Source organism: Scyliorhinus torazame, chromosome 17, assembly GCF_047496885.1.
Source record: "Scyliorhinus torazame isolate Kashiwa2021f chromosome 17, sScyTor2.1, whole genome shotgun sequence".
In the NCBI taxonomy this organism is placed as follows: Eukaryota; Metazoa; Chordata; class Chondrichthyes; order Carcharhiniformes; family Scyliorhinidae; genus Scyliorhinus; species Scyliorhinus torazame.
The window spans coordinates 149,448,138-149,469,253 of NC_092723.1; the positions used below are offsets into that span (position 1 = coordinate 149,448,138).

General features: G+C 45.0%; 1 protein-coding gene across 21 annotated transcripts in view; it reads left to right on the plus strand.

The window, feature by feature from the left end:
• rbfox1 (RNA binding fox-1 homolog 1) overlaps nucleotides 1–13,748 on the plus strand; it is a 2,508,969-nt gene extending 2,495,221 nt beyond the window's left edge. For all 21 annotated transcript variants that reach the window (XM_072481254.1, XM_072481261.1, XM_072481255.1 and 18 more), the window contains 2 exons: nucleotides 11,606–11,681; nucleotides 11,980–13,748. In XM_072481254.1, coding sequence (XP_072337355.1) covers nucleotides 11,606–11,681; nucleotides 11,980–12,102 — 199 coding nt within the window. In that variant the 3' untranslated portion in view covers nucleotides 12,103–13,748. The remainder of the gene's footprint in view (nucleotides 1–11,605; nucleotides 11,682–11,979) is intronic.
• The last annotated feature ends 7,368 nt before the right edge of the window (nucleotides 13,749–21,116 follow it).

Sequence of the window (21,116 nt, forward strand, 5' to 3'; positions counted from 1 at the left end):
CCCCCCACCCCACATCCCCCCCCCCCCCTCGTGCACGGGGGGGGGTTTGGGGTTTGTTGTGACTCGGGGGCACCCTCATGGCACTTAGCCTGGCAGCCCGAGTGAGGTCGTGCAGCTTCTTCCGACACTGCTCCCCGGACCGGGGGGTGTTCCCCACAGCACTCACAGCGGTGCCAACTTCATGCCAACCGCGCCTCACCGTGCTGGACGGCTGGCGATGCCCACATCTTGGGCAGAGGGTGGCTCTTTGGCTTTCAACCTCACCGAGGAGGGTGTCCAGGTCCGTGTCCCGGAACCTCTGTGCGGCTCGTCGGGGCTCAGCCATCTCTCCTCCTTCTCCTCCTCCTGGGTCCTTCCATGTGCGGATCGCGCCATTTATGGCGCAGTGCCGCGTCATTCGGGCGTCACACGCTTACAACGCTGCATTTGCGCCACGCCCCCCAAGTCCCTCGCGGCCCCGCTCCTAGCCCATTTTCGGGCCCTGAATCGATCGCGATCGGGGCCGTTTCGCACCATCGTGAAACTCGACGACATTCACAACGGCGTGGGCACTTAGTCGCAGGAGCGGAGAATCGCGCCCATGTTGTTTATATAATATTTATTGCAGGTGCCTCTGCCCTGGGAAACACACTTCAGCAAACATATCAACATATGTAGCTAGTAGATCTTCATAAATTGTTCACCAATTTATTGAGAATGATGTTTTGGTCAGGACAGCCATGTGAAGGCAGACAATGAGAAAGTTCCATGGAAAATCTATGGTTGAAGTCCAAAGATGTGCAGGTTAAATGGACTGGCCATGCTAAATTGCCCCTTGTGTCCAAAAGGTTAGGTGGGGTTATGGGGATAGGGTAGGGGTTCTTTAAGAGGATCAGTGCAGACTCGATGGGCCGAATGGCCTCCTTCTGCACTGTAGGTATTCTGTGAATGAGATTTCTATTTGAAGTAGATGCGCATTTGTTTAGAGTTCACAATGTTCACAATTGGGCGAATAAATCTCTTGAATAAAAGCATGAGCTGCTGGCATGTAATCAGAACATTCTGGCTCTTTGTAATATGTGCAAAATAGGATTACTGAATTTTTAAATGTAATCCATTTTGTCGCATCATATTGACTGAATTTTAATCCATTGAACGTTGATCATTAAATTCAGAACATTCTCCACAATTTTCTTCCTGCCTTTCTTCAAGGTACTAACATAAACTGGAGTTTAAATATGCTGGGGGGTGGTGGTGGGGGGGGGGGGGGGTTGCGATTGGCTGATGATGTCCATGCAGTTTTTCATTCCAGTGACTGTGCTTCATTAGCGGAGATGGTAGTGTCACTGGACGAGTGGCTCAGGTTAATCCCCTGGGGGAATATGTTCAAATCCCACCATCGAATTTAAGTGTTAATTAATAAAATCTGGAAGATAAAGCTAGTCGACCATGATAAAAAATTGTCAGTTGTTGTCGAAACCCATCTGGGTCACGAATTCACTGAATATTCTCAAGGCTGAGTTAGATAGATTCTTGATTGACAAGGGAGTCAAAGGTTATAAGGGGTAGGAAGGAAAGTGGAGTTGAGGCCACTATCAGATCAACCATGATCGTATTGAATGGCGGAGCATTCACGAGGGGCCGAATGGCCTACTCTGCTCCTTGTTTGTACGTTATATGTGCGTGGCTGTAAGACAGGTGTTGAACCTCAGCCTGTCCTCATGTACCTGCAAGGAGCATTGTTTAAATTGGATGAGAAGTGGCTCCTGGGAGGTTTCTTGACTAATGCTGCAGCATCCCAAAAGCAAACTGACAGGCCTTTATTAAAATGAGGACATTCCTGAAATGCTGCAACTCAGCAGTCTCCTTATAGTCGCCTAACTCCTCCCTCCTCATTTGCAGCTGGGACTTTCTGGTGCCGCTGACAGTGAATGGAGTTTTGGCCGGAACGCCAGATCTTCTATTCTCGCTCTCAACGTAGCCTGCCACGGATGAGACTGAATAATCCCGCCCATTACGTATTCATTTGCTGACCTGTATGTCATGATATGCACTCAAGCACATAATGAGATACAGACAGGCAGTGACAGATACCCAGTACAGCCAATCAACACACAGGACAGAACACAACCAATCACCAGGCAGAACACTAGAAGGTGGTCTCGCACTATAAAACACACGAGGCATCAACACTCTGCCTCTTTCCACTGATGACAACTGGAGTGACAGTCAGGTTGTGTATATCAGTTAGCACCTTCGACACGTGGCTCAGAGCTAGTCTTGTCTAGTTAGTTATAGTTAGCACGCTTAGATGAGTAGAGTGTCAAACACACAGCGAACTGTGTGCACTGCTTAACAAGTTCAATAAAGCGTATTGAACCAACACCAAAGTTTGGAGTCTACTTTCAAGTACAACTGCATCCAGTTGCAGTCTGTGTTACCCCTGGGCGATTAACACGACATGGTACCAGTAGTACTATCTCTAAGTGGTTTACCTCGAGTGATTCCGTGACGACCAGCAAGTGCCTTCCAGCGGCAAGGAGAAGATCCAGGGCCCTCCACAGCAACGGATCTTCGGCAATCTCGGCGCCAACTGGCGGGTCTTCAAGCAAAAGTTACTTCTCTACATTGAGGCCTCTGACCTCGAGAATGCGTCCGATGCCAGAAAAATCGTGCTGGTCCTATCAACGGCGGGGGACCAAGCCATCCAGATTTTCAACTCGCTTAATTTTACCGATGACCAGGACAAGACCAAATTCAAGACAATTTTGGAAAAGTTCGACAGTCACTGTGAAGTCGAAACAAATGAGACCTTTGAGTAATATCTCTTCCAGCAACGTCTTCAGGGCAAGGATGAACCATTTCAATCCTTTCTAACTCATCTCCGTATATTAGCGCAGTCCTGCAATTATGGTGCAACCGATGATTCCATGATCAGGGATCAGATCGTGTTTGGGGTGCACTCCGATTCCTTGCGGGAGCAACTCCTCAAAATTAAGCACATGACCCTGCCAGTCGCAATCGAGATGTGTATAGTGCATGAGAATGCGAGAAATCGGTACTCCCGTTTCAAATTGGCAGAATACGAAAAACTTGCCTCCCACGAGGCAAAGAGTGTACAGGCCATCGCCCGGATGCAGCGCCTCAGTATCGATGAAAGTGGCCATTTCGCGCGCTTTTCCCGGGGCCCCACACATACGGAACATGAACGGGAGAACGAAGCGGCCGAAAACCAAACTGCGCAGGTATGAATGTCGGCTGACCACACTGCGCATGTGCGACGATGCACGGAGCGTAACAACGCCAATGTCATGACTTGCCCGAACTGCGGCACCGCCCACTTAAAGCGGCAATGCCCTGCAAAAGGCAGGCGATGTTTAAATTGCGGGAAGCCTGGACATTATGCAGCCTTGTGCATGTCTGCACCACCAATCTGGCAGCAATCCCGCCTGTCAAGGTGCCGTCATCCCCACCTCCACCTCTCAGGCGGTCAACAAGGATCAGCCGCAAGCCCCAAAGATTGGACTTATAGACATTTATTTTGTAAATTTTGTTCTGTAACTGCACGCTAGACACCTCTTATGTATATATTCATCCACTCGCTTTCATCCACTCGCCATTTAATGTAAATAGTTCTACATGTAAATATAGTCGCATATGCTCCAAGCAACCAACATTTGTTTTGTAAAAAAGGGGCGATGTCATGATATGCACTCAAGCACATAATGAGATATAGACAGGCAGTGACAGACACCCAGTACAGCCAATCAACACACAGGACAGAACACAACCAATCACCAGGCAGAACACTAGAAGGTGGTCTCCCACTATAAAGCACATGAGGCATCAACACTCTGCCTCTTTCCACTGGTGACAACTGGAGTGACAGTCAGGGTGTATATATCAGTTAGCACCTTCTACATGGGGACAGAGCTAGTCTGGTCTAGTTAGTTATAGTTAGCACGCTTAGATGAGTAGAGTGTCAAACACACAGCGAACTGTGTGCACTGCTTAACAAGTTCAATAAAGCGTATTGAACCAACACCAAAGTTTGGAGTCTACTTTCAAGTACAACTGCACCCAGTTGCAGTCTGTGTTACCCTTGGGTGATTAACACAACACTGTAAACATCTGTTATTGTTCAAACAGGCGGCAAAATGTGATGGAATATTCACTTGTACAGTTCCTTTAGCCTCTGTCTATAATTCCCAAAGACCATGGACTATCTTCCTTCAAGAGGTTAAGTGCTTGGGATGTCTATTTGTCGGCTTCTGCACAATTCACACTAGAACCTGCCTCAAAAATAAAAACATGGGGCAACACTGAAGACGAATGTTTAATTGATTTTCCACCTCATCTTGTAGGAAATGACTTTACCTCAGTTTAGCACTCATCCGGGATGACACAGTTGCAATTGGTGCCTCGCTGTATTGGATAGCACTACCCAAATCTCTCTGCTATAATTCCTAGAATAATGTGTTGAAGCTGCTGCCAACTGTATGAGGCCGAATAAATGGCATTAGGGATTCACAGAGATTTAGAGCAGAAATGCCCAGGCGCTGAAATTCTTGCCCCTATCAAGGCAGAACATTGGCAGATCATCTTACCAGAGTTTAGGATGGAATCCAGCAGGGAAGGATTTCACACCCTATTTTTTGCTTATCACCACATTACAACTTGGAGCTATGATTGAATCTTGTGCCAACCTCCCATGTTAAGCATTTCCATGGAGATTATGCCCTTTATATCCACCTTGGATCTCAGTGAACTGCAAACTGGCAAGCTTCTTATTGAAGCTTGTACAAATCTTCCAACCATTCCAAGGGAAAGAAAGATAGTCAGTCCCAGAGAGTGTGATTATGATACAAAGAGGCTCACTTAATTGCTCAACTGGGAGCATACATTAGAAAAGGCTACTTTTCTTTGGAACCTTGCCGGATCTTTGCTTTGCTCTGCTCTGGAGTGGCACAGTGAAACATTCTGTTGGCATTTCAGTGTAGGAACTGCCAAATGAAGCTTTGCCGATCCAGGTGACCCCTTTCCCAGCATTTTGAATTGGGTCTGCACCTGAGGCATGGGAGGGCAAGGATTTTACTACATTGAATGTCTACCAGCTGGAACAGACCGGTTTTGGCCCTGCAGTACCCTCCAATGTTGAGTCAACGCGTGTATTATCAAGTCAAAGGCCTCAAAAATATTTTTTAACATTTATATCAATAAAAATAAGCATCCATTATAAAGATGTGGCATCAGATCAATAATCTGGATAGCAAGGCCTGCATTTTCACTCCAGGGACAGAAGCGCAGTTGGGAAAAGTGCTCGGCTGGTCTCATTTTCTTTCGGGCGACAGGGTGGAGGGGGATGGAGACTATTAACAGGAATCATTACCACCACCCCCAGAAACAGTTCAGAGGCAGCACAGGAGCACCAGCCTTTCACCCCCCATGCCAACTCACTCAACATCCACCATGGGCAAACCCATTCTGAGAGAAAATAATATGCACTTCTGACTGTTTATTTATAAATTCACTATTAAATACAAACTCATATTAAACCAAGATTAAAAATCTATTCACTGTATGTAAATTCCTCTACCTCTTAATTCCTCTTAACAATAAGCATTTGTATTCATAATCCAACGTGGAATACTTTATAATGACTTGGAACTGACAGTCAAACTATGAATTGATCGACACCCTACTGTGATAATGATAGGTTGTGAACAGAGTCGTGGAGCAAAAATGCTAAGATGATAGCCCTCAGACTTAATGTCAGCAGGTAGAGTTAAAAAGAATGCACTGATTTATTTTATTAACCTGCAGACTTTTTTAAATTTGCGGGCCAAGATATGTACATCTCTTGACAGCTTGACAGTTTCAATGAGTTTTGGCAATTCCCTTGACAGATTGACAGCTCCTTTGACAGCTCCTTTGGCAGTTCCACTTGACAGTTACCTTGAGAGTTCCCTTGACAGCCTGACAGTCCCAAATGAGCTTGACAATTTGAATTAGTTTATTCACTTTTTATGCGCATTCATATGTACATTTAGCAATTGCAAAGGATATTTGACCTCTCCCAAATGTGTCCCTAGTCCTATTCAAAAGGGTATCTGACCTCTCCATAAAGTTGCCCTCCCACTTCAAGGAACTCCACTAACTTTGGACTTTCTCCTGATAGGTCTAAAGTGCACAAGTCATATTTTGGACCCCCCACTGATGAAAATTGGATCTGACTGAAGGCAGGTGCACTTTAGCATGTGCAGCTGACTCCATAAACCACAGATTGCAATCCACTTTCCTCCACCGACCACCCCAGCGAAAATGGTGGTGTGCGGCACTTCTAGAATCGGGCTTCTGCTGCCTTGTTGGATAAGCGGGAGACCTTCTTTGTTGTTGTTTTTTTTTGTAAATTTAGAGTACCCAATTCATTTTTCCAATTAAGGGGCAATTTAGCATGGCCAACCCCCCACCTACCCTGCACATCAAACACGGGGAGAATGTGCAAACTCCACACAGTGATCCAGGGCCGGGATTGAACCTGGGACCTCGGCGCCATGAGGCAGCAGTGCTTCTCTGTCATTGTTAAATTTCAGGTTTCAGTCTGCATACAAGAACCCCTCAGTTTAGTTGATTATTTTACAATTTTGAAAGGCTTCGCTAAAAAGGATTACAAAGTTCGTTCCCTTCCAAATTACAGCAATTAGCAAGTTGTCTAACAATACTTAACAAGTAAAGTTTAGTTGATTTTTATTTTTCTTACAGTTCTGAACTATAAATTATAAATTGGCTCAGAAGATGTAAAGTGTTTTGAATATAACACTAATACACTATTTCAAGATGCTTTCAGCAAATCTCGCTGCACAATCTGATTTATAGAGATATCTCATTTTGGTGACTCTGACCTTGGTCCCATCATGTCTTCCAATGATGCAATAAACTATCAGTCTAGACATGAAGAATATATCTCAAAGTCCTTGACTACTCTTTGGCTGTTAAATGTTGCAATACGCTCTGCAACCATTTCTGTACATTTTTCTCTTTTGCTATTTAGACTGCTGAATATATTCTTTTTCTGACTGAATGTTTCTGTACCCTCAGCGACATTATCACTTTTGAATTATCAACAGCACCTCCCAAATCACCCAGCATTTGTAAAGTTTTAGTTGCACAACAAGTAGTTAGATATTCCTGTGAGATACCTATGGTGAATCTGAGCTTGGAACGTTCAGGTGGAAACTAGTTTGGGACCCATTTTGGGCCCTAAGTAGGAGACAAGCTGGAGACCCAAGACTCACCCAGATTTGGAGCACCTTTTCATAATAGAAGCAAATTAATAGACCATGTCCACACCTCCAAAGTCTCTAATAGGATTTGGGCCTGCTGCCTCATTGACAACAGCCCTTTACTAAGTTCCAGATTGGGGAATAGAGAAAAATGTGGGGTCACTGAGTGCATACCAGTAATAGCCCACTCCAGTACTGTGAATTCGGAAGGAATACACTACAGATTCTAAAGGAGAAGTGAAAAACAACCTTTCTCTCATGCTGGTTTATTGGCCACCTGCAGCCCATTTAAGGACCATCAATTAAGTTGCTATAGAACAGGAAAAAAAAGCTAGGGCGGGATTCTCTCAGCCCGACGCCGGGCCGGAAAATCCCCGTGACCGGGACACGCCGCCCCGACGCCGGCACGCGATTTTCCGCAGAGTGGAAAATCGTGCCATTAGCACCGGGGGTTTGGCGCGGCGCTGGTCGCGGCTCGCTCTACTCGCCCCCTCCCCCGCGATTCTCCAGCCTGGATGGGCCGAGTGGCCGCAGTTAAAATGCTGAGTCCTGCCGGCGCCGTCCACACTTGCTCCCAACCGGCAGGAACTCTGCGTGCAAGGGACGGGTGGCGGCCTGGGGGGGGGGGGGGCTCTGGCTCCAGGGGGGCCTCCGATGCGGCCTGGCCCGCGATCGAGGCCCACCGATCGGCGGGCCGACCTCTCTGTCCCCCGGCCTCTGTTCCTACGCACCGGCCCCTGTAGTCCTGCGCCATGTTGCGGCGGTGCCGGCGCGTTGAAGGAGGCCACCGCGCATGCGCGCATTGGCGCCGGCGCCACTGCGCATGCCCACGTTGGCCCCGGCGCCACTGCGCATGCGCGTATCCCGCGGTGCCCAGTTTGCGCCGGGATCGGCAGCTGGAGCGCCGTGCAGGCCGCCTGTAGGTGCCAGAATTACTCCTGGCAATGGCCCGTTCACGCCGTCGTAAAACGCGATGGGTTTACGACGGCGTGGACACTCTGCCACGGGGATGGGAGAATCCCGCCCCTAGACTTAACTTTTTGGAAGCTTTGCAGAAGGGTCCTGAAGCAAAACAAGAAACCCTCTTTGCATATTTAACTTTATGATACTTGTAGCTGCCAAGGATATGTAAAAACAGTGAAGACCCCAGTATGATGCCAGCTGATTCTCTGGCAAAAATTACAAGACCTCATACCTAGATATAGGTATTGTACCTGTTTCCCACCCAAAAATACCAATTTCTGCTCAATTTTCTTACATTCATTCCAAAGTAAAATAATGGTAATTCTCCAAGAGTTCAAATTTCCAAATGATTTGTCTGTCTCATTGATCAGATCAAAGTAGTAACGCAAAGTAATTTTCAGTAAATTTCTACTGAGTTCATATACAATAAACAGAAGGTCACATACATTAAACCACAGTACACTTTCATTAAGAAAATGTGATGGAGTATAAATTACCGACTTGATAAGCGGCCATTAACAAACCATTATGTATAAGAAAAGCATCCACACTACTCATGTCATTAAACTGGTGGTGCATCATTCTATATTCAAGATGCCTTTTGTCAAATGCCTCAGTGAAAAGTAACTTATCATGGAAACACAACTTCACATAAATCAGTAATTTGGGTTTTATAGCAATGAATTACTTTAGGCACCAAATGTAGGTTGCGAGCAGCAGTAACATTTTGTTAAATGTTCAAAAAGTTAATTCTTGGTAATTAGCCCAGTATTTCTTTCTATTGGCTAAATTAAGTACAGAAACCAAATGTGCACTTGCTGTTACCATCTTCCTTTATAGTATGAATTCTAAAGTCTCTCAAACCCTGCGAAAATGTGGAGGTTGATAAAAGGCAGATGAAATAGATTGTATTGATTTCAGCTTGCTACTCGTCCTGGTTGGCGTAAGGTGCTGGAAATTGATGCATTTACATTGCTATACCAATGCTGGTAGGAAACGAGCATTCCATTGCCATTCCTTACATTGTCACTGTCCAACCTCAACTGAGTTGTACAAGGAAAGAAAGGGAAGTTAGATCGAAAAAATATATAGGACGCTGTTCACCTAAAATATTTCTAAGGGCGCGATTCTCCCATAAAGGGAACAAAGCCCCCGAGCAAATGGGTTTAGCTGCGTGTTTCCCGGCACTCGCAGTGCTGTGAAACACTTGGGGCGGGATTCTGTGATCCTGAGGCTAAATGTTGATGCCGTCGGAAACGCCGTCGCGTTTGTCGACGGCGTCAACACGGCCTCAGGATCAGCAATTCTGGCCCCTACAGGGAGCCAGCACGGCACTGGAGAGGTTCACGCCACACCAGCTGCTACTCCTGGCATGAACTGGGCACTGCGGGGTCCGCGCATGCGCAGTGGCACCAGCGCTAATGCGTGCATGCGCAGTGGCTCCCTTCTCCGCGCCGGCCCCGACGCAACATGGCGCAGATTTACAGGGGCCGGCGCGGAAGAAAGGAGGCCACAAGCCAGAGAGGCCTCTCTCTAATATGCAGATTTGCTAAAAGGTGATCTTACCCATTGTGGGCAGGATTCAAATTGCAACATCTCATGAATTTGCATTGAGTCACACGAGGCGTTGCAAGCTGGGTAGATCCCTGGAGCGGGGTCTTCTGGCTTTTAACGGCCATGATGTGGCTCGTGCAGCCTGGCCATTGGATCGTGCCATAAATGTCATTTTTTGTTTGGCGGGTGTTTCTCACCTGCTTGTTAGGTGAGATCCACACTGCTATTCAACCATACTAGTCATTTCTTTGGGCCTTAGGGAGTTGTTCGCCGATCAAGCCCACACTTGGAAATTTCTTCAACATTGGGGAGCTCAACCCGCTGGTGGGATCGGCTCCTCAGAGGTAGGGTCGCCAATTTGAAAGGGTACCATGATCCCTAAGTGAGCTTGAGGGTCCCCACACCCCTGATCAATGGGTACTGTCACACCCCGCGCACATGGACGTTACCCCACACCTCCCTAAGTGAGGACACCATGCTATGGGGTCATGAGGGTCCCCCATTTTCAGGCCTCCCCACCCCCCCTTTTGGGCCCCACCCCCCAATTGAGGACCCCCACTCTTCACCCCCCAACCTTTAAGAGGCCCCTTCCTACCTGCCCTTCAATCCCCACATTTAATAACCCAACTCATGCACCCTTTCATGGGCATGATCCCCCTCAAGCCCAGAATCATAACAGTGCCACCCTGGCACTGCAAATTGAACACCCTGGCAGTGTCCCTGCCAGTGTAACAATGTCACCTGGGCACCTTGGCAGTGCGAGGGTAACAGTGCCAATGTGCCAGGCTGGCAATGTCAAGGTGTGCGGGTGCCAAATGGAGACCCTGGGGGCCACCCTGTCCTGTTCCTGACCACTCCAATGGCATGGAAGACTCCCCAGGTGCCCTACGCCTGGTCCACATTTATGTGGATCTGTACAAATGGCCAGCGAGGCCCTTAGTTCCCAGGCCCCAGGAGAATCCAGCGCAGAGGTATTCCATTGAGCCATATAACTCATTTAATTGTATCTATCTGGATCTCGCCCAAGGAGATGAGGTCCAGATCGCTTCATCTCACGAGGTTCAGAGTGTCACAAATCTTGCGAAAGGTCTCTCACGAGATTCGATGGTCTTGACGCATCACCAAGGGGCACAATGAGGCTGTCGAATCGCATCTCCATTATCTAATTTGCCTTCTGACAGTTCAAGAACATAAATAGGAAAAATGACAGCAGACTTTCAGATGCCCATTATCTTGGTTGGGGACTGGTCTGCAGAATCAGAGCTTCCGTCGCACAGCAAGCAACTGCAGTGGGGGTAACTAACAAATGCAAAATGTGACAGCTGTGTATTGTATTGCTTTAAAATTTAGAGTAATATTTAATACAAAAAATATTTATCATGTATATAAATTGTAACTGTGTTACAAAGCACACAGCAAGCAATCTTCATGACCTTTCCGTAAACCATGAGATTGCAGCTCAAGAGATTTCTTAACATTGTCCATTTTCAAAGAGAAGGGTCTCCATTGTGATTTCCAATGTTTGACAAGCAGGAAAGAGACTGATAGCTGGATTATGGTGAGGATCTCACTACAATACAATATCATGTGACAAAAATGCTAATATATAAACAGTGAGAATTACTACATTAGGGAACATGAATGTGCTTTGATTTTTGTTTTCCTATATTTTGTATTTTTTGTTTGCATTATTTTATCAGTAAACATCACACTGCACCTTGTGGCAAACTCTTGACAAGTGATTCCTATAGTATACTGTAGCTTTGTTGTATCGCCTTTCCTTACTATGTATAGCTTTAACTGATACACCGTCCCTTTATTTTCAGTTACGGAAGAGTTTATGCTGCAGACCCCTACCACCACGCACTTGCTCCAGCAGCCACCTACGGCGTTGGTGCCGTGGTAAGATTATCATTGATTCACAAGTATCCTATCTTGCTGCTTCAACCCTGCATGTTTTCTTTTTATCATCTCCGCCAGCATATCCTCAGTTTAACTTAATTGAATTTGTCTCTGGTGCTAACAGCAGCTAAAATGCCACATTAATCCTTCCAGTAAACTTGATGAATGTCTTAATTTCTTGGCAATGTAGTGCATGTAAGTTATTATATTTCTAATTTTGTGAGTATCACCTAGCTGAACGTTTGACTTAATGGAATAATTAGTCATTTTGATAATTAAATCCATCACTTTGTTTCAGAATGCTTTTGCACCCTTGACTGATGCCAAGACTAGGAGCCTTGCTGATGATGTCGGTCTCGTTCTTTCTTCATTGCAGGCTAGTATATACCGAGGGGGATACAGCCGTTTTGCTCCATACTAAATGACATACCATTAAATCTTCTGCTGGGGAAAAAAAGAAGCTTTTCCAAGGCCTGGGTATTGCAATACATGCAGTAGTGTATCATTTTAGCAATTCTAAAAAGAGGAATATACTACATTTTTTTTAATCTTATACCTCAGATATTTTGTTCTGTGTATTTTAATAAGTGGATTTTGATTTCTGAAAGTTACATATCTGGTTATTGGCTAAAGCAGCTGCTATCCTGTTGGTGATAAAAGACTGAGATGTAAGAACTGTGAGAACCACAATCACTTGAGATGCGTACATGTGAAGATGCAGAACAGCAGCCATTGGGATTCTCATCTGTTTTGTAGGATTGCAAGTGACTAAATCAGTCTTTTTTTTTTCTTCATTTCAATTTTGTTTGCTTTATGAAGGAGGGAGGGTTAAGGGAAGGGGTGTCAATCCGTATCATATAGATTTGAAAGAGGGCACCACTGCACCAAGTATCTTGCTATCAATTGTCTTAAATTATTCACTATTTGTTCAAGCCAAAGGTTATGTTTTTCAATGTTTCTCGGCACTTGTACATAAGGTTTCAGTAGGGGCATCCATTCAATTACAAGATACTCCACCAGGCAGTATTCAGCAGTTCAACCATAGATAGGTCTATTTAAGTAACTCTGCTAGTTAGGCCATCAATGAGCATTCTTTTTATATTACTTCCAGTATATAAATTATTGATATCATTGCTGACTTTTGTATTATGGGAGGGAAAACAGTCAAAAATGGTGATAAAGCATTGTTTATATTTTTCTTTTTGTCAGAAGGAAAGTAATAAACTAGGTTCTTTGGACCAGTAAAATGTATAAATAAATTTCAAATTGTGCAGTGGAAATGTTCAGTTATAGATTACACAGCCTATGATGTTTTAGAATTAGCATAGTAGATCAACTGTAAGGCATATCATTTTTATGGAATACATGATAATCATATTCAGATTTATATAAGCATTTTACAAGTATTGCAATCATTAAGTGTAGATAATCATGGTATTTTCGTCAGCTTAGTACTTTTGAGACATGACTGTGTTGTGTAAACAAACAGCAATTTTTCATTTGCTTGACAGCTCGTGTTATTTTGTTATATTATTTTCCGAGGAGGCCTTTTATGTTTGGACTGGACCGAATTAAAAGTGTTCACAAAAAGGAAGCATTTTATTTATAATGCTTTGAATAAATCACACTAAACTAGAAAGCCAATTCCGCATCTGGGCCATTTCAGTGTTAAAAGTGCAATGTAAGCAAGTTGTCGGGTCAGCTTGTTTGAGCGTCCTTGAAAAATTGCAGCTTGTCTGTGCATATGCTAGAATCCGTTCACTTTGTCCTGTTTAACAGTACCTAAGTTGGGGTGTTTGTCACAGGTCTCCTTGTTTTTTGTAATAATGCAGCTTTAAAACTTTTTCCTCTGCCTTTTTGCTGCAACTCTTAGTTATACTCCTCATGTGTACTGTGCGCCTCCTGGCGTGCACCTAGTAAATATCAACCCACAATCTGTGATATACCTATGCGATTAAAAACCTGCTGGAAAGTGTTGTGACCAGGCTTTCTCTTTGTCATGGTATGTGCATGCAGTATGATCAGTTGAACAATAACCATCAATAAAATTTCACAAAATTGAAACTACCGATACTGTTGCTTCTTTTTTGCTAAACCAATAATGGAACATTATCAAACGTTGCTAGACTTGTGATTTGGTCCGATGTGCGCAGAATTGTTACTACCCATTTTAACATGGGAGAGGAATTCTTGAGACATTGTGGGGTCAATTCCCATGCAGTCCTGCATCCGGTGTTAGATCAGCACAGTGCTCCAGAAGTTAACTTTTGGCAGTGATGCCCAAAGCTTTACTGTGTTTCGGAAAAAGTGTATGACACTTACTCTGCCAGCTACCTTCACCTTGCTGGCAAGCCTCGTCATGGCCTCAATCAGAGCAGGGCCCACAAGTGAGGTTTCACCACTAGCTTCCGGACGTGCTACTGGGAATAGTTGCTGGGCGGAACAAAAGAAAACTGAGGCAGAGGGACCAAGAACACAGCTCCTGCCTCTTTATAATGCCAGGCCTGTGCCTGTTTTACATGCAGACCTAGCTGAAAAGCCTGGCACTCCCAGAGTAATGTAAAAGGGGAACAGAGAGCCAGCCTAATGATCCAATAAATTGAGAAAAACCTTTGATATAATTACAAGAAATGATCAAATCTCTTATTTTGTGCACATGAGTATTCTTGTCGGAGTAGACTTGGCAGATCTTAATATAGCTGGGAGAGTGAAGAAATTACAGATTTCCTTCTGAATGTGAAGCAAAGATACATCATTTAAGGTGCTCTGGTCTGCTTGAACAGGACCCCCAAGTAACTCATAGAGAAGTACAATAGAGGCCATGAAGGAAATTGCCAATGAGTTAAAATGAATTTAACATCAAACACCACAGAAGAAAGTACAAAAAAAGGAATCAGAATGGCAAAGATAATTTTTTGAATTGACCATAGAAAGAGAAGTGAAGCACAATAATAAAAATCTATTGAAACGATACAGAGGAGGGCAATGAGAATGATTGAGAGGATGGGAGATTAAATTTTCATGCGCGATTACATATATATTCACTGGATAAGTGAAGATTGAGCAGTTTTTAGAATTGTAAAGGGACTATAACAAAGCTTTGGACCATAACAAAACATTTCACCTTACCCAGGACAGTAGAACCAGAGGATACAGCCTGAAGAGGAGTCAATTTGAAACATTCATTCACTGAGCAAGAGCCCAGAATCTGCTGTTAAAATAGAAGCTATTTTAAGATGAGAGAGAAATATCCCGTGGGTTGCGAATCACCACAATTGCTGGAGAGTTTGCACCACTCTGCTATTCACCTCATAAACAACGGATCTCACCATCAACCTGCCCACGAGGGTCAAGGGTCTGAATATTCTACTCTAGGCCCTGGACGTTACCTTGTTCCAAAAACTGACCCAGGAGAAAGTGTCCCAGACCTTTAGATTTGAGGGAGGGTGGTGGTGGTGGTGTGGTGATGGTGGTAGAGTTTCTTGGAGTCATGGCAGGCGACCCTGGAAACAGTCTGGAGAATGCTGGGTGCAGGGCTAGGCTGGGTGGTACAATGGCACTTTGTCCAAAATTTCTTCTAAAAAGCCACAAAACAAAAAACAGCCCTCACTCTGCACACCCTTCACCAACCTTCCCCTCCCACACTCCCCATGCCCCATCCATGCCAAAGCATGTCACCTCATGCCCTGTACCCAACCTCTGCCCCTAATAACATCCATGTCACCCTGTACTCCTCCATCCACCCCCATGGCCTTTCATACGCTCCATGCCAATCTAAGCCTCTCTCTACCCATCCCGATTGACCTTTACAGCCCCTTCACTAATGTAGTACCAATGCTCCTACCCACCACCAGTTGTCCTTCCAACTCCCATGCCAATTCACTCAATATCCATCATGAGCCTCAGGACCCATGCTGAGAAGAGATTAAATAAAGTAGTGTTCATTGATGGATTACTATTTCAAAACATCCCTCCCATTAATAGAAAATCATTCACTTCATTTAACTTCCTTTGATCCATTATAAAAGCAAGCATTTTGATTCATAGTCCCACCTTACAGAGTGTATAATCATTTGGCGGTGTCAATAAAACTGTGAAATGGGTGGTACCCAACTGTGATAATGGAAGGTAGTTAAATAAAACATGCAGTACTAATCAAGTAATGATAACTCTAAGGCTTATGTCAACAGATAGAGTGAAATAGTAAGCAATTACTTAAAAAAAAACACACAACAGCTTTTCCCCCCAGATATTTAAAAAGCAGAAGATTTAATTTCATTGTCTCTTTGTCACCTGCTTTTCACAGTTCCGGTGAGCCTGACAGTTCCAATGAGTTTCGGTACTTTTTTACACGCATTCATGTCTACTTTTAATAATTCCAAAGGGCATCTTCCCTCTCCAAATGGGCATCTGCCTTCCTGAGAAGGAGCCCTAGGACCATATACAAAGAGGCACCTTACCTCTCCAAAAGGGTACCCTACATATCCAAGCAACTACATAAAATGTAGACCCACTCCTACAAGGTCTAATGTGCATAAGTCATGTTTTCCTATCTCGGCTAATGAAAATCAGACATGACTGGAGCCAGCTGTTGTTTTATATGGATGACTGCCTTCGTAAAAATGGATCTGCAATTTTTAACCTGACCCCCATCCATCCTAATCACCGCCACCATCCGCCCTCCCCTTCAGAAATTATAGGTGCCATGTTCGGGGGGAGACTTCCAGATTCAGGGCAAGGCGGTTCTGTTATTGTGAACATCCAGGGCCATGAGTTGCTAGATTTGCTCTGTAAAAATGAATTAAACACTCCCCTAAAAGATAGGATAGTATTTAATTGTGTAAGGATTCTATTAATGCTGTGATTTATCTTTCCAAAGGCTCTCCACTTTGAAATCAGTTAGTCATTAATGATAATATTTCTGCACCACACAGCCAGGGTGCAAGTTAAACTGAATGATTTGGTCTGGAGCCTGATTGCCGGGAAAGTCAATGCTAAATCAATTTCACCTTGATGGGATTAAGAATTCCTCCCCTCCACCCCCACCAACCTCTTTAATGTATGTGGGTCCACTAATTTTGATGTTAGCCCCAACAAACCATCATTCTTATTCCAGAAACAACATAATCCTTTGAATTGTATTAAAATATTTGGCTTTTGCACATAAGCAGTGTCTCCCTTTGGTTCCTGAAGTTCATGAGTTACCCTGGGCATTCGACTTTCTTTTCATATAGCTTCTGTGGTCGTCTAGTGGGTAGGAGTTGGAGTTTTCACCGCCGCAGACTGAGTTCAATTCCCGGGGCAGGCATGAAAATGAAGTTTAGGCCATAATCAGATCTAGTACCATATTATTGCATGGCGGAGCAAACTAAAGGGGCTGAATGGCCTATTCCTTCTATTTCTCATATTTATGTTCTGAGAATCCCTACAGTGCAGAAGGAGGCTGTTTGGCCCACCGAGCCCTCTGAAAGATCACCCACCAAGGCCCACTCCCCCACCCTATCCCCATAACACTTCAACCCCAATTAACCTTTGGACTCTAAGGTGCAATTTTTTAGAATGGCCAGTCCACCTAACCTGCTGATCTTTGGACTGTAGGAGGAAACCAGAGCACCCGGAGGAAACTCGTACGACACGCGGAGAACGTGCAACCTCCACACATACAGTGACCCAAGGCTGGAATCACACCCGGTTCCCTGGTGCTGTGAGGGAGCAGCGCTCACAACTGTGCAACTGTGCCACCCTTATGTGTATGCTGTCATATTGCTTTGGCAAAAAAGCTTAATTCTACACTATAATGTGGAGATGCCGGCGTTGGACTGGGGTGGACACAGTAAGAAGTCTTACAACACCAGGTTAAACTCCAACTTTTGATGGTTTCGAATCACTAGCTTTCGGAGCGCAGCTCCTTCATCACCGACTTCTTACTAATTCTACACTAGTTCAGTGATATTTTAATAAATCTCAGTTAACTAATCAGATGGCCAAACTATCATTTCAGAGCTTTATTAATCACTCAAATCCTTAAATTCTATTGGTTAAAGAGATAGAGCGATGGTCAGGTTGTTCACCCGGATGCTCCATTGAGCTCACTGCATGATAATGAAATCGAACTTGCAACACATTGGAATGCAAAATTAATTGAAGCTGAGAAGTGAGGCAAAAAATTTCAACTCATAGCATCAGCGTGAGACCCTCATGCCCCAGTAGGTTCTGGGCTATTGCTTTGGAATACAGCAGGTGAGTAATTTGAGGCATGACCTCGGCCCAAATCTTCCGGTCAGCGGTGATGCCATGGTGACCATCACTGACCGCGATTAAAAGCAGCCAGTCTCTCTGTCCTGGATTGAGGATTAAGTCATCATCAAAGTGATCCAGTAGACGGGGCTGGCGAGGAGAAGGAGCAGCGAGGCCACATCCCCTTCTGATGTTACCAGCTCAGGTAACTGTCACCAAGGTCAGCACGCTTGCAGTGTTACAGGAAGTGTTTTAAAGTTTTTCAGTTTTTTCAAAACATTTCTAATATTTAAGATATTTAATTGTCATTATGAGTTTGCATTTTGGAGGTTGGGGTCGGTGGAGAATTGGGGCATGAACATTATTGGCAATGGCTGGGGAGGTGACCATTGTTGGGGGGGTAAGCACTGTTGGGGAAGCAGATGGTGGGCATTACCATGAGAGGGTGTGAGGGGTGAGCATTTTGGGGTTGCAGGAAGTAAGCATTGTCAGGGGTGCGGGTATTGACATGGATGTGGGGGGGTGAGTATTAACAGAGGTGAATATTGACAGGAGGGATAAGTATTAACAGGGGTGTGAGGGGTGAATATTGACAGGGTTGGAGGGGTAAGTATTAACAGTGGTGTGAGGGGTGAATATTGACAGGGGTGCAGAGGTTGAGAATTATTGGGTTGTGTTGGGAGGGTGTTGAGCATTGTCAGGATTGTGGGAAATTATGAGAACCGTCAGGAGTGCGGGAAGGGATGAAAACTGTCTGGAGTGTGGGAAGGGATGAGTGCAGGAAAGGATGAGAACTGTCGGGTGTGCGGGAAGGCTGGAGAACTGTCGGGAGTGTGGGAAGGGCTGAGAACTGTCTGGAGTGGGGGAAGGGCTGAGAACTGTCGGGATAGCGGGAAGGGCTGAGAATGTTGGGAATGCGGGAAGGGCTGAGAATGTCAGGAATGTGGCAGGGGATGAGAACTGTCAGGAATGAGGGAGGGCTGAGAACTGTCTGGAATGCGGGAAGGGATGAGAGCTGTGAGGAATGCGGGAAGGGATGAGAGCTGTCGGGAATGCGGGAAGGGATGAGAACTGTCGGGAATGCAGGAAGGGATGAGAGATGTCGGGAATGCGGGATGGGCTGACAATGTCAGGATTGCGGCAGGGGACGAGAACTGTCAGGAATGAGGGAGGGATGAGAACTGTCAGGAATGAGGGAGGGATGAGAGCTGTCGGGAATGCGGGAAGGGATGAGAGCTGTCGGGAATGTGGGAAGGGATGAGAGCTGTCGGGAATGCGGGAAGGGATGAGAGCTGTCTGGAACGCGGGAAGTGATGAGAACTGTCAGGAATGCGGGAAGGGATGAGAGCTGTCGGGAATGTGGGAAGGGGTGAGAACTGTCGTGACTGCGAGGCGGGTTGAAAATGTATGATAAGTGTAAATATTTAGCTCCCAAAGATTCCCACCACTGGGTGTTTTCCTTGCTTCATATCTGAGTCTGTTGCGGGCCGGTTGATGCAGATGAATTTCCAATATTAATCAACAATTCCATGACCGATGTGTCATGTGACTAACAGGATGATAGAAGGCAAATGAGATGGATTAAGTATCAATGTCCTCTGTTTTTCTCAGCTGTTACGCTCATTGAATATTGTCTGCAGACAAAATTCAGAATTTAGAATCCCTGTATGTCAGACATTTGAAAAGTCAAGAGCAAGAAAAGGCTTCTCAGCCTATCAAAATTTGCTTCTGAAAATGAAAATCGCTTATTGTCACAAGTAGGCTTCAAATGAAGTTACTGTGAAAAGCCCCTAGTCGCCACATTCTGGCGCCTGTTCAGGGAGGCTGGTACGGGAATTGAACCGTGCTGCTGGTCTGCCTTGGTCTGCTTTCAAAGCCAGCGATTTAGCCGAGTGTGCTTCGCCAGCCCCTGTGCTACCTTCCCCCCCCCCCCCCCCCACTCCCCCATCTCACAGTGGTCTTTTGTAGATATCTCTCCTTTCTCCACAACACTATTGCCAGCAGGGCCTTCACAGGTCCATGGGATCAAAAGGTTGCCTTTTTGGAACTATTTAATAGAGAGGACCTGTACTCTCTGGAACGGAGGAGAATGAGAGGTTGTCTCATTGAAGCATATAAGATTTTGAGCATCTTTGACAGGATAAATGCCGAGAGGCTGTTTCCCCAGGCTGCCAGGACCACAGTCTCAGGGTAAAAAGATGGCCATTCCTAACTGAGATGAGGAAAGATTTCTTCACTCAAATGGTTGGGAACCTTTGAAATTCTCTAAATGGCTGTGGATGCTCAGCCATTGAGTATATTCAAGATTAGAATCAATGGGTTTTTGAACGCTAAAGAAGCATAGGGGTATGGGGGTCAGAGGCGAAAATGGAATTTCGGTCGAAGATCAGCCATGATCTTATTCAATGTTAGAGCAGGTTTAAGTGGTTAGAACAGAGAAGGTTCATTCCACTCATTCCTGGGATGAAGGGATTATCCTATGAAGAAAAGTTGAACAAGCTGGACCTATGCCCAGTGGAGTTTACAAGAATGAGAGGTGATCTTATTGAAATATGTAAGGTCCTGAGGGGCTTCATAGGGTAGATACTGGGAGGATGTTTCTTCTTGTGAGGGAAACTAGAACCAGGAGACAGAGTTTAATAATAAGAGGACACCCTTTTAAGACTGAGATGAGGAGAATTACTTTTCTCTCAGAGGGTCATTAGTATATGGAAGTCTCCACCCCCCAGAGAGAATTTGAAGCTGGGTCATTGTATTTATTCAAGGCTAAATTGGATCGATTTCTGATTGACAAGGGAGTCAAGGATATGGGGGAAAGGGAATAATGTGGAGTTGAGGCTACAAACAGATGACCATGATCATTTCGAATGGCGGTGCAGGCTTCAAGATCCAAATGGTCTACTCCTGCTCCGCAGTGCTATGTTTGAATGGCCTACTCCTGTTCTTACTTCTATTCTTATATTGTTCTGTTTCACTAAGGAAGCAATTGTGTAACAGTGATCAAATCATTTAGTTTAGGGAAAAAAGAAAGAATAAATGCCATCTACATTCTGGGGGATACCATTGACCAGAAAGTTATTTGGACCAGCCATATAAATACTGTGGTTACTAGAGCCCGTCAGAGGCTGGAAATCTTTGCATAAAAAGACTTGCCCTTTTTGTAATATCCCGCACGGAACCTACAGGTGGGAATGCTGG